At 35.1% G+C, this 11933-nt stretch overlaps 1 protein-coding gene across 4 annotated transcripts in view; it reads right to left on the bottom strand.

Annotated features, from left to right (window-relative positions):
- LOC102028597 (chromosome unknown open reading frame, human C18orf25) overlaps positions 1-11933 on the bottom strand; it is a 92406-nt gene that overhangs the window by 21281 nt on the left and 59192 nt on the right. For 3 of the 4 annotated variants that reach the window (XM_005372869.2, XM_005372867.2, XM_005372868.2), the window contains exon 3: positions 2177-2359. The exons of the other annotated variant lie outside the window; for it this stretch is intronic. In XM_005372869.2, coding sequence (XP_005372926.1) covers positions 2177-2359 — 183 coding nt within the window. The remainder of the gene's footprint in view (positions 1-2176; positions 2360-11933) is intronic. 4 annotated transcript variants of the gene reach the window in all.

Below are 11933 nucleotides of genomic sequence, written 5' to 3'. Positions count from 1 at the left end.
TCTCACTACGGCTGTGCAGTTCAGGCTGGCCTTGAGCCTTGAGCTCACTTTGTATCCCAGGCTGGCCTCGAACTCCCAACAATCCTCCTGCCTCAGCCTCCCAGTGCTGGAATTACAGGCATGCACCACCACACCCAGCTTAGTGTGATGTTTTAGATAAGCAAGCTTACAATTACAGTGAGCCTTCCATATCCACAGATTCAATCAACTTCAAATGGAAAATATTAGGGAAAAACCTGTGCCTGTATTGAACATGTACATACTTGTTTGGCATTGTTCTCTACAATATAACTTTATAAATAGGTAATCTAGAGATCAGTTAAAGTATACAGAGGCTATACATGGTTATATGCAAAACTCTGGAACCAATGCCCCATGGATACTAAGGACAACTGTATTTGAAGCTGAAATTACATGTGCTTTCCTGAAGCTAGTAACTTTAATGATGTCATAAGACCTCAAACACTGCACGATTTGACTGAATCCAATAGAATCACTGGGTTTTAGTAAATCAAAAAGTCTAATATTAATGATTCCACATAGTTCAACCTACTATTAACAATATTCTACAAGAAGAGTAAAATACTGTGACTTACTCATTTTTTTCTGCAAGTGTTATAACACAGTCCTTTTTTTTTTTTTTTTTTTTTTTTTGAGACAGGATCTCGCTATGCAGTTCAGGCAGGCCTTGAGCTCACTTTGTAGCCCAGGCTGGTCTCAAACTCACAACGATCCTGCCTCAGCCTCCCAGTGCTGGGATTACAAGCATGCGCCACCATGCTCGGCAACATAGTCCATATTTAATGGTAACACTAAGGAAGCAGGGAAAAACTGAAGTGTAATGGATCACTGGAGATCCACTATCAGTGGAGAAAATGTCAATGGAGAAAAAAAGAAGCTAGCTAGTATACAGATTTCACACCTTAGAAACACATGTTGTATAAAGTATGCAATAAGGCAAGGGATATAGCTCAGTGGCACAGTACTTACCTGGCAAGCACAAGGCCCGGAGTTCGATTCCAGCCCCCCTCCCCAAAAAAAGTAAATAAAAACTAGATCATTGCTGGGTGTGGTGGTGCATGTCTGTAATCCCAGCACTTGGGAGGCTGAGACAGGAGGACTGTTCTGAGTTCAAGACCAGCCTGGGCTACAAAGTGAGCTCAAGGCCAGCCTGAACTGCATAGCGAGACCCTGTCTCAAAAAAGGCAAAAAAATAAAGTATGCAATAAAGGCCAACACAAATGATCCTTCAAAAAACAGTAAAGAAGGTTGGGGGTGGGGGTGCATGCTTGTAATCCCAGCACTCAGGGGGCTGAGGCAGTAGGACTGCCCCAATGTAACTTGGGCTACATAGTGAGTTTAAGGCCAGCATGAACTATACAGTGAGACTCCTCTCTCCAAAAAAAAAAACAAAAAAACACTAATACAAGTGTACATTCTATAAGCAGTCTGTTTTCTCATTCCCTTCCCCTTTTTCCTTATATACTAGCACTTAAAAAAAAGTTTAAATTAGAATGTTTGAAAATAGTGAAGAAATTCTGAAGGCATTGTGAGGTTTCCAAAGGTAATTACAACGTTTGTGGTTTTTTTTTAAAGAGAATTAAATACCACTCTTAAGAATAATCACAGAACCAAGAAAAATAATACAAGATAGCAAGATTTTTCTGGAGAAAACAGAGGCAGAAAGTGAAAGAAAAGACCAAGGGGACACTGGAGATTCACCCTTGTGAGCAGAAAAGAAGCAGCAGCAGTGCTGCAGAGAAACAGCACCATCAGGAGTTTCAAGCGCCCTATCAAGCTGCAAGGCTGCTATCCAAGTCAAGTGACGGGAAGGCCTGACCGAAGAATATGAAGGTATCTAGACTGTTTATACATACCTTGGGTCTTTTTAATCTAAGAAATACGCCTGCTGAAATCTAATGCCTACAATTAATGTCACTATTATTATTACTACTACCACTACTATTAATATCACTGCTTTCCGATTAGGAAAGATGAAAGACACGCTAGCACATCTTTTCAGCTATACACAGCAGTATGGATATCATACTCATTCAATGCCAAATGGCCCTGGTATGGCTTGCTCTCCTCAGCAGGGTCGACTACCAGGAGAAACAGCTGCCAGGACACATGCACATTACATCGTCAGAGAAGGAGTGTTGGGGGGGGAACCAACCTGCCTCTGCATTCAGCTCCTCTAGAAGCCGGCTGGTCCTCCAGGTAGCTCCTGTGTCCTGGCCGCCTACAGAATTAGTGTGCTCTTGAACTACTGCAGCCGCCAATAAATTGTCCACATTTACCACTTCTGGGTCAGAGCTGGTGTCAGATATATCATAATGAGCTACAACTGGAGGTCCATCTAGGGAGGAAAGAAAATGTATACTTGTATCTAACTTGTGGGGTAAAAAATAACTCTGAAACTAACAGCCCTCTAAATGCCAGTTGCCTTTACCCTTATATCTGACTAGAAAAGCTATACTTTTCACATCTAATATTTGGACATGATGTGAAAGTGAAAAAGATAACCTGAGCTTACAAAGATGAGGGACACATTTTGAAAGAAGAAAAAAGAGTTATGAAGAACAGAAGAGGACAAGACTGTACCGAACAATGTTACACTGAATTCCCCTCATACTCCTAAAGCAACAGATTAAGAAAAATGGGATGACTCTACAAAGAAAGCGAAACTGACTTTTTAAAGGAAAAAATGACATAAATTGTTAAAACCCAATTTATTGTTTTTAAGAGAATAAATCTAGTTTTTTCTCTTAGTACCCAATACTTAAAGTTCCTAGTAGTCAGAGAAGAAAATCAAATATATATTTTCCTACTTACTAGAAATAAAGTTAACATGAGAACTCTACTTAACTAACATATATTTCCAGTAAAGCCTTTTTATAATAATAGGGAAGTTATACACATTGTAACACTCTACAAAAAGACAATATCCCCAAACCCCATTTTCAGGATTATGCTTCCCATGTCTTGTGAGCACTATTTACATTTTCTTTTCCCTGAGAAAGACAACCAGCTCACACTCCAAATAAATTATATGCAATCATTCATATATATATATATTTTTTTTTTGGTGGGGGGAGGCTTCTTTTTGAGACAGAGTTTTGCCACACAGTTCAGCCTGGCCTTGAACTCACTTTGTAACCCAGGCTGGCCTTGAACTCCCGGCAATCCTCCTGCCTCAGCCTCCCAAGTGCTGGGATTACAGGCATGCGCCACCACGCCCAGCCAATGATATACAATCTTATGAGTGGTTTTACAGGAAGATATTAAAATTCTTACTGGAAAAATAAGAGATCCTTCCCATGCCCCAGTCACTCTAACCAGGTGAAAAAGGTAAAGCTGAATTCCAAAGTAATTACACTATAGCAATTCATGCTTAAAATAAGCCAATATTCATGCTTGTAGAATAGATACATGCTTTAAAATGCTAATGCTACCCTTTTCCTAACAAGACAGGAAAAGCAAAACTAAAAATTTCATTCAAGAAATCCCTCTACTACCCCCACTTTAGATGAAGCTAAAATAGGGGCTAAGGATGTAGCTCAATGGTGGATGCTTGCCTAGAATAAAGCTAAAATAAACGAATGATGTTTCTCTTCCCATAGCTCTTTATAAAGTGCAAGCAAACCATGTATTTCCATATAGATTTTAAAATATCACCAAATGATTAAACATATCTATCTTATAAAACTCTTGACCAAGAAGAAATACATATGCCAATGAGTCATAAAAATATAACAATTTAATACATGTATCCATTATGTAAACTGCTACTAGACAAAAACATGGAACACACCTGGGTATTTATCTCTAAAAATTAAGCTCCAAACCATAGGTTTATATAACAACGTTTTAAAAACAAAAATGACAGAACATAAAAGCAAATGAATTGTTAGGTGCCACAGTATAAAGAACAGACATGTCACAATATGAAATTCTGACGATCATGACAATTTTAGTTGACTATTATTTCCAGATCCCCTAATAGGGCAATCAAGCTCATTAAAGACAGTAAACTTTAATAATGTGGCCTGGGTTTCAGTTAGTAATGAATTTTGGTTCCAATAGCAGAAAAAAAAATTTTTGTTTATGTTTAAAGTTTTTCTTTTCTAAAACAAGAAAAGAAAGCTGCACCATTCTACGGAGTTTTCGTCAGAGTTCAAAATGATTATTATGGAATCAAGATACTGTGTGATGTCCAAATACTTAGGAGCAGAGTATATGAGGGCCAAGTACAATATTGACTATTTGACCATATGTTCTATTTTTCAAAGAGCTTTGTGGTTTTATCCAAGTGTTTGCAATAAATTAGCAATTTATTTTAAAATTTATATCATTAACACCATTCAGAGACTCTTGCCTTACATTCCCCACCTCTACCCACAAATTGAAGCAAAGGTCAACAGTCAAGTCAAAATTGTACCACTCCTACATGTATAATCATGCAAAAAAGTATATGTGTATATATACATGCAGAGTGACATCACCTACCCATGGAAATAACTTCTCTGAAAGTCTTCATCAGTAGAAAATACAAGCATAAACTTGTTATCTGGCTTCATTCTTGTATCTTCCATATTTCCAAACAGCATACCTTATAACTTAGCTTAAATTTAGTATTTATCATAAACAAAGCAAAATTTTCATATTTCAGTTATACTTAACAGTTAAATTATGACTGTCAGCTTTCACTTCCAATATATTCAAACAATGACAAGATGGTAATATACAAACTTCAATAAAGGAAGGGAATGGTGGTCTTTACAACTCCGTCTTTTAGTAAGAAACCAAATTAAAGATCCTGTGCATCCTAAACCTATTATTAGCAAACCAAGATTGAACAGCATGTGTTTAAAGCACGTGTCATCATGGCTTGTACTCTAAACCAGTACGCAATATTAGCTAACTGGGGGTGAAAATCTGTGATAGTCTTTTAAAATGGGATTCTTTCCACACAGAATTATGAGCAGGTACAATTTAGTAGTTTTTAATGTACCTTTAAAAAGAAGTATCTCTTGAAAGGGAAAATAACTCAGAACATGAAGGAGGCAGAAACTCCAGCACATTTAACATGCAAAGCTATTGTCTAACTCTGTTAATTCATTACAGAATAGAACAAACTTATGGATACTACTATTGCTCTCATTTAATGATTCTTCTATGCTATTAAAACAACTGTATTGCTACTAACAAGATTGTTTGACTTTGAACAACATCAAAATAGTCACTTCAAGTGAAGTTATTCATGGAAACACTGCCAGTCTCAGATTTACTCAATAACATAAGCACTTTCCATGCTTCAAGCACTTAAGGTTAACTAAACTGCACATTTGCCTCTATGTGCCAAATCCGATGTCTGTCACAGTCCTAAGACATAAAATTTTAATAATGAACTTTGTAGTTTTTCTATAATCATTACAGGCATCACTCTAGAAAGTAAATTTAATACTAGTTAATGGTTATTTATTTATGGTTAATCCAGATGCTGTTTCTCCTTCTGACTGAAATCTTGAATTTTTTTCTACTTGCTACCATCATGAGCAAGAAGAATTAAGCAATTCACCAGCTACTTTTTAAGAACATCAACTCATACATTTCATGTTATGTTTGTACCTTCACTAATCCTCTAGCCTAATGGGTTCTAATTTTTCAAATACCAAAACACAAATGTTTTTATGTTGTTACACATTCCTAATACATTGAGATTTATTCTTTCATGGCCTTAAATTTATCCCATTATTACCATCAAATGTTTAATGCTTTAGTTCCCTTGTCAAGTATGTTCTAATGAAAAAACTGAATCACAAAAATAAAGCAAAACAAAATCTAATTTTTCCTTTATCCATGACAAATTTCTCTTCAAAAGTGACAACCAGAAACATAGCATTTTAAGACCACATAAATTACACAAATCACCACTCCACTGTACAAATGAGAAATCCTAGTTCCAATTAGGTAGAACCAGAATAAACTACAGTTGTTCTCACTGTTGAAGGAAAGACGAATACACAGGATGAGACTGGCAGCAGCATGGGAAGTAAATTTTTGGCAGCAGACACCCAGGTTAAAGCTATGCCTACTCTCTTTTAGCTATATGACTTTATTTCATTCCTGTTTCTTCACAGGAATAAGAGTTCAAATGCTGGTCCACTGCTCCACCTTTCCACTCATTGTAAGCAGCACTGGCCTACTTTGCTCTTGGTTTCCTTTTGCACATACACTCTGCTGTACACGGCCTACATGGGAGAGGCTCTGAAGAAAATACCACTGCTTGGGTTGGTGCCTTATGCTCCCCCTATATAAATCCCACTCATTAAGTAAATCCTTTGCTAGAATTAAGTTAAATGAGATCATCACAAATATGGCTTTTATATTTTTGTTTGAAGTTAAGATGTGAGCTTGTATGTATTCATATAAAAACATCTAAAAACCAAACTGGTTGTTCTGGCTTAGGCCATACTTGGCATCATCTTTGTCTGCAGAGCACTGCCAATAAATACATTTTTAGTCTATCATTATAAACTCTTAAGTTTAGAACAGGAATTTCTCTGTACCCCTGAGATACATAGACACACTGCACCTCCTCCTCTCTATTGTTACATTGTTGCTCCAAAGAAAGGCAGGATAATTACCACTACATAGTTTGTTCCTTTGGCCCCACTTCTAAGCCCAGAGAATATTTCTTCCTTCCTCTTTACTATCACGATCCCTCCAACCCCCTTATTGCTGCTAAAGGACCTCATATAGACATCTTCTTCCCAAGAGCTTGGAGGTAGGGGACAGACATCACACTCGGCTTCAATCCAAGTAAGACCCAAAAATTTAGAAATTACCAAGCCAAAGGACCTTAGAAGACAAAATGTGTATGTGTGCACAATTTCAGATGAGGGAATGGGATGTGAGCATACGGAACACAGAGAAAGAGGCCAATCTCTAAAGACACAAAATAATTTGCATTTTAGAAAAAACTATTGAAGAAAACGCACTCATTACACAGTAGAATATTTACTAAATATTACTAAAATGAAAACTCAAATGTGTAAATAATATTTAAGAGAATATGCTGTATGTTCATTATGAACAATCAAAAACTGGAAATATATGCACAGTTTGAATAATAGAAAACATTGTCAGAGCATCTCTGCTCCAGAAAAAGAGTATCAGGGGCTGGGGATTTAGCTCAGCGGCACAGCGCCTGCCTGGGAAGTGCAAGGTCCTGAGTTCGATTCCTGGTACCGGAAGAAAAACAAAAACAAAAACAAAAAACAAACAGAAAAAAAGAGTATCACTAGAAGACAAAGCCCACCATGGTATTGCAGGTGCATACCTGTAATCCCAGCACTCACGAGGCTCAGGCAGGATTGCCATGAGCTCAAGGCCGGCCTGGTAAACATGATGAATTCAACTCCAGTCTGAGCTAAAACAGAGCTAAAACTGTCTCAAAAAATAAAATACCACAGAAGACAAAACTCTACATAGAAAAGTGACATCTTCCAAAACCCTTAAATACCAAAAACTGCATGTTTTCTTCAGAATAACATCATAAAACTATTTTAGTAAAAAGAAAACTATCTATGATGGGGCCAGATGGAAACAAAATGCAACAGTACGAATTGAAATTTTATGTTTACACCAGGTATGGTGGCGCACACCTGTTAATTCTAGGCTGAAGCAGGAAGAGTGCTGCAAGTTCATGACAGCCTGGGCTAGACTGTGAGTTCAACATCAGCCAGAATTACAGAGTGAGATCCTGCCTCAAAACGAAATTTTATGTTTATAAGTTAAAGCATTTTCAAAATAAAACTGAATCAATGTGGTGTAAATGTTTTCCATTATACCCATTTCTACTATTAAAAGTTTTAACTTATAAAGTTTCCAGCACAGAAATAAAGTTTTAGGGATTGCGTTTATATTGGTAGACAGGGCACTCTGTTCACTGAGAAAAGCTATCTGTATTGAAGAGGAGTTCATTACCATTTTAAAAGGATCAGGGAAGATGTGAAAGGAAGATCCAGTTTTCAAAGTAGTTGAAAAGTTGATCAAAAAAAAAAAAAAAAAAGGCCATTTATCATTTTACCCCTAGCTACAGAGTTAGGAAAACTCTGAATCAAATGAAATTATTCACTATATCACTTCGTTAAGAAACCAAGAAATACAAAACAGGAACATCTGAAGAGGTCACTACGCATAGATAGACCTATTACTCTTAGGTAGAGGTCTACAGAAAACCAAAATAAAATATCTACATTACATATCCCAAAAGAGAGCACAACAATTAGATATTCAATAAATTATCCACATCCTCATGTCTATGCACCTTATTGAAGATTCTCCATTCCAACCTTTTGATTACTTTTTGGACCAGTCATAGTGTAAATTTCACCGTTTTCCAAATATTCAATTTTTAATAGGATAACTTAGTATGACATTGCTTAAAGGAAAAGAATCTTAACATTTTATGTTTATGGTGGCATTTCATCTCCATTTTCAATATGGCAACTTCAAAACTAAAAATTGGCTAAAAATATCATGTAATATCTACTATTCATTCTTCTATCTACAAACTCACACCACTTATTTTATTATAGGAAAGCCAGTTTCTTAACTCAGAAGCACCCAATGTGAACTGGTAGAAAATCACTAATGTAAAACTATGCTCAACAGAGTAACAAGAAACACTTCTTTTTCAAAATTTTTATTTATCTAGCTTGTTATACTTCAGATGCACAGATGGGTAAAAGACTAATGAAAATCCAATAAAATAAAAACAATAATGATAACATTCTTCCCAAATCTTAAATAGTTATAATATGAATAAGACTTCATTACCAAAAAATACTTTTTTATGGATTATTCCTTTATTTTTTTGACTCAGAACTTTTTCACGTTATTTACAATTCATAAATCCTTAACTTCTAAACAAACTAAAATTGCACCATTTCTTACCTGTACTAGGATAAAAGGCATTATATATCATTCTTAAAGCAGATTTTGAGAAGAATTTTTATGGAACAAATAAACTTATTTAATAAATATATAAATCAAATAAATACATTGTCTTGATACTATACTTCCTGAAATGTGGTACTGTACATAACCTTTTCACCATGCTCTCATCATACTATTTAAATCATTTTTAAAAGGAGATTAAAAAAATATATAAGCTAAATAAATATAACAATTACACTTACTTCAACAGATCACATTTTGCTAAGGTAACTTGCCCATAATTAGTTATTTTTTTATTTGTGGGGTGGTCCTCATTATGCAGCTGGGGCTGGTCTTGAACTTGCTATGTAGCAACCCTTGCTGGCCTCAAACTATAATCCTCCTGTCTCAGCTTCCAAGATCCTGGAATTACACGTGTATGGCACCATGCCCAGCTTTCATAATTTGCTGTTCTAAATAAATACCAATAAGCACAAAATCTGCTTGCCATCTTGCATACAACCTTAAGGTAATTGTACTATTAGACAAAGTCAATTGTATATTAAAATGAAAACTGTTAGAGATATCAATTTAGGATACTTTGTTCAATAAAATGATTCAACATATAGTTTATTTCATTAATAAGCAAATTTAAAACATTTGAAATGAGTTTTACAAATAGCTTTTACATAATAAATTTACTGTATATTAGCAGACTTATACCCAGAGGCCTCTGCTGTTAAGTCTCTGTAAGAGTAAGAAATAACAAAAGCAATAAGCAAAATAAATTCCTTTATATTGGGTGAGCACTGGGAATTTAACTCAAGAGAATATTGAGTTGTAGTATACTCCTAGCCCTTTATTAAATTTTATTCTGCAAAAAAAATTTTTTTAAATTCTAAAACAAGGTCTCTTTAAATTGCCCATGCTGGCCTCTAACTTAACACAGATCCCTCTGCCACATCCCCACCCCCCACCCTCACCGAGTAACTGGGGTTACAAGCACGCAGCACCAGGCTTAGGTACTTCTTGCATATTCTTTTATTTAGTATACTAGTTTAAAAAAATTTTTTAAAGTCCAAAATCTGCCAGATGTGACGGTACATATCTGTAATCCCAGCACTAGGAGTTCAAAGCTAGCCTAGGTTACATGGACAATTCAAGTCCCTCCTGGACACAGAGCAAATCCCTGTCTCCACATACCTACATACACATACGTATTTTTTAAAAGTCCAAAATCTTTCTTAATTAAAAAAAGCTTTTTCTCCAGTTTACTTATCATCACTATACTTATACATGAACAACTTTTTGTTCCATGTAACTAGCAAACAATGAATGGATATCGGACTAATAACCTGAATCCATTAGGACCACTGTATACTACAGCATAATTTGCCTCCAGCAACTTGACAAATATAACATTAATGAACTTCAGAATTATTTCAGAATTCTAATGATGGGCATGCATGTGCACATACATATACATATCCCTGAGATTAGAATCAACAAGTAACAAAAACCCAGACAAGCTTCTAAATTTCTAAATTTAAAAAAATCCATGCAAAATATTGTATCAAGATTTTAATTTTACATACTGTGTTCTAAATCAAAATTTCACTTTTACTTTTAAAGTCACACTCAGTTTTAATAATGCATTTAAAATATGCATCAACAGAATTACATCTAAGGAATGGCTCAAATAACCAGATTGTTCTAATCTGCTACTTAAATTCTCTTAAAATGATTACGTATCTACTATTATAAAACAAACTACAAAATACAAACTAGGCAGAAAACAGAATGTACAGAGATTATCAGAAAATATATTTATCATTAGTGAGGGGATAACACCCTTTAACTGTTACCCAATTAAATACACTAGAAAGAAATGTCAATATATTAGTCAGTAAAAGCAATGTAACTAAGCAGTTTTCTAACATTTTCTAAACCTTTCTTTTCTTTACAATGCTCAGGAGTTTTTTGGTTTTGTTATGAGTTCTTCGTTTTGGGGTTTTTTTTTTGAGACAGACGCTCATTATGTATTCTAAATTGGCCTTCAACTCATTACCTATCCCAGGTTGACCTTAACCTCACAGTGATCTTCGTGCCTCAACCTCACAAGTGCAGGAATTACAGATATGCATCACCACGCCTATAATTTTTTTAATTGGAATAACTTTTAAAGTCTGTGTCTTACTCCTTCTAATTCTGTATCCCATGGAAAAAAAGCTACAAATGAAAATAATCACATGACAGATTAAAAAGAAATCTCATATGCACATATTAGATCAAATAGTCCAGACATAGGGTTGTATTCTTACATAAAAAGCATTTCAGCCATGTCTGGGTTAATATTGTAGATTGAAAGATATTTCCTGCAAGCATTAAATATTCTACATACATCCAAAACAGGACACAGTACATATTTACGATTCTTACAATTCTAGGAACACCAAAGGAACTCAAGGGAAATAAAGAGAGATCTAGTAAGTACTTAAATAATAGCTACATGAAAATGACATCACATAACCCAACATTATTTCTTGCTAATATCAGTACTCGCAATCTTAGAAATATAAACAATGCCTCAATGAACAATTCAAAAATCCCTAACAGTACTTCTTTAAATGTTCACACACACATAAAAAGTCCACAATACAAAAACAAATTATTTTGCAGGAGAAATTTTTAAATTTTGAATTTTTGGAAAAAGTGTTACCATTTTAAAGCACACTCTACTGTTTTTCAAAACAACAATCCTTAAGACACCATGCAAAAATAAAATGAGAATAAAAAGTTTTTGCATGTTTCTGTTATAAAACTGTTAAACTCTGCAACCACAGAATGTCGAATTTACTTTAGTCTTTTCTGTCTGCTTTGTTTTGATGTACCCTCCTACTAAGCTATATTCTCAGCCCTTATTATTTTTACTTTGAAACAGGGTCTTGCCTTTGCTGGCCTTGAATTTCTAATACTTCTGCCTCAAT

The sequence above is a fragment of the Chinchilla lanigera genome, unplaced genomic scaffold, assembly GCF_000276665.1.
Source record: "Chinchilla lanigera isolate Chin_1 unplaced genomic scaffold, ChiLan1.0 scaffold00001, whole genome shotgun sequence".
In the NCBI taxonomy this organism is placed as follows: Eukaryota; Metazoa; Chordata; class Mammalia; order Rodentia; family Chinchillidae; genus Chinchilla; species Chinchilla lanigera.
The sequence above is the reverse complement of the archived record's forward strand: the minus strand, read 5'-3'. Positions and strand labels throughout refer to the sequence as shown.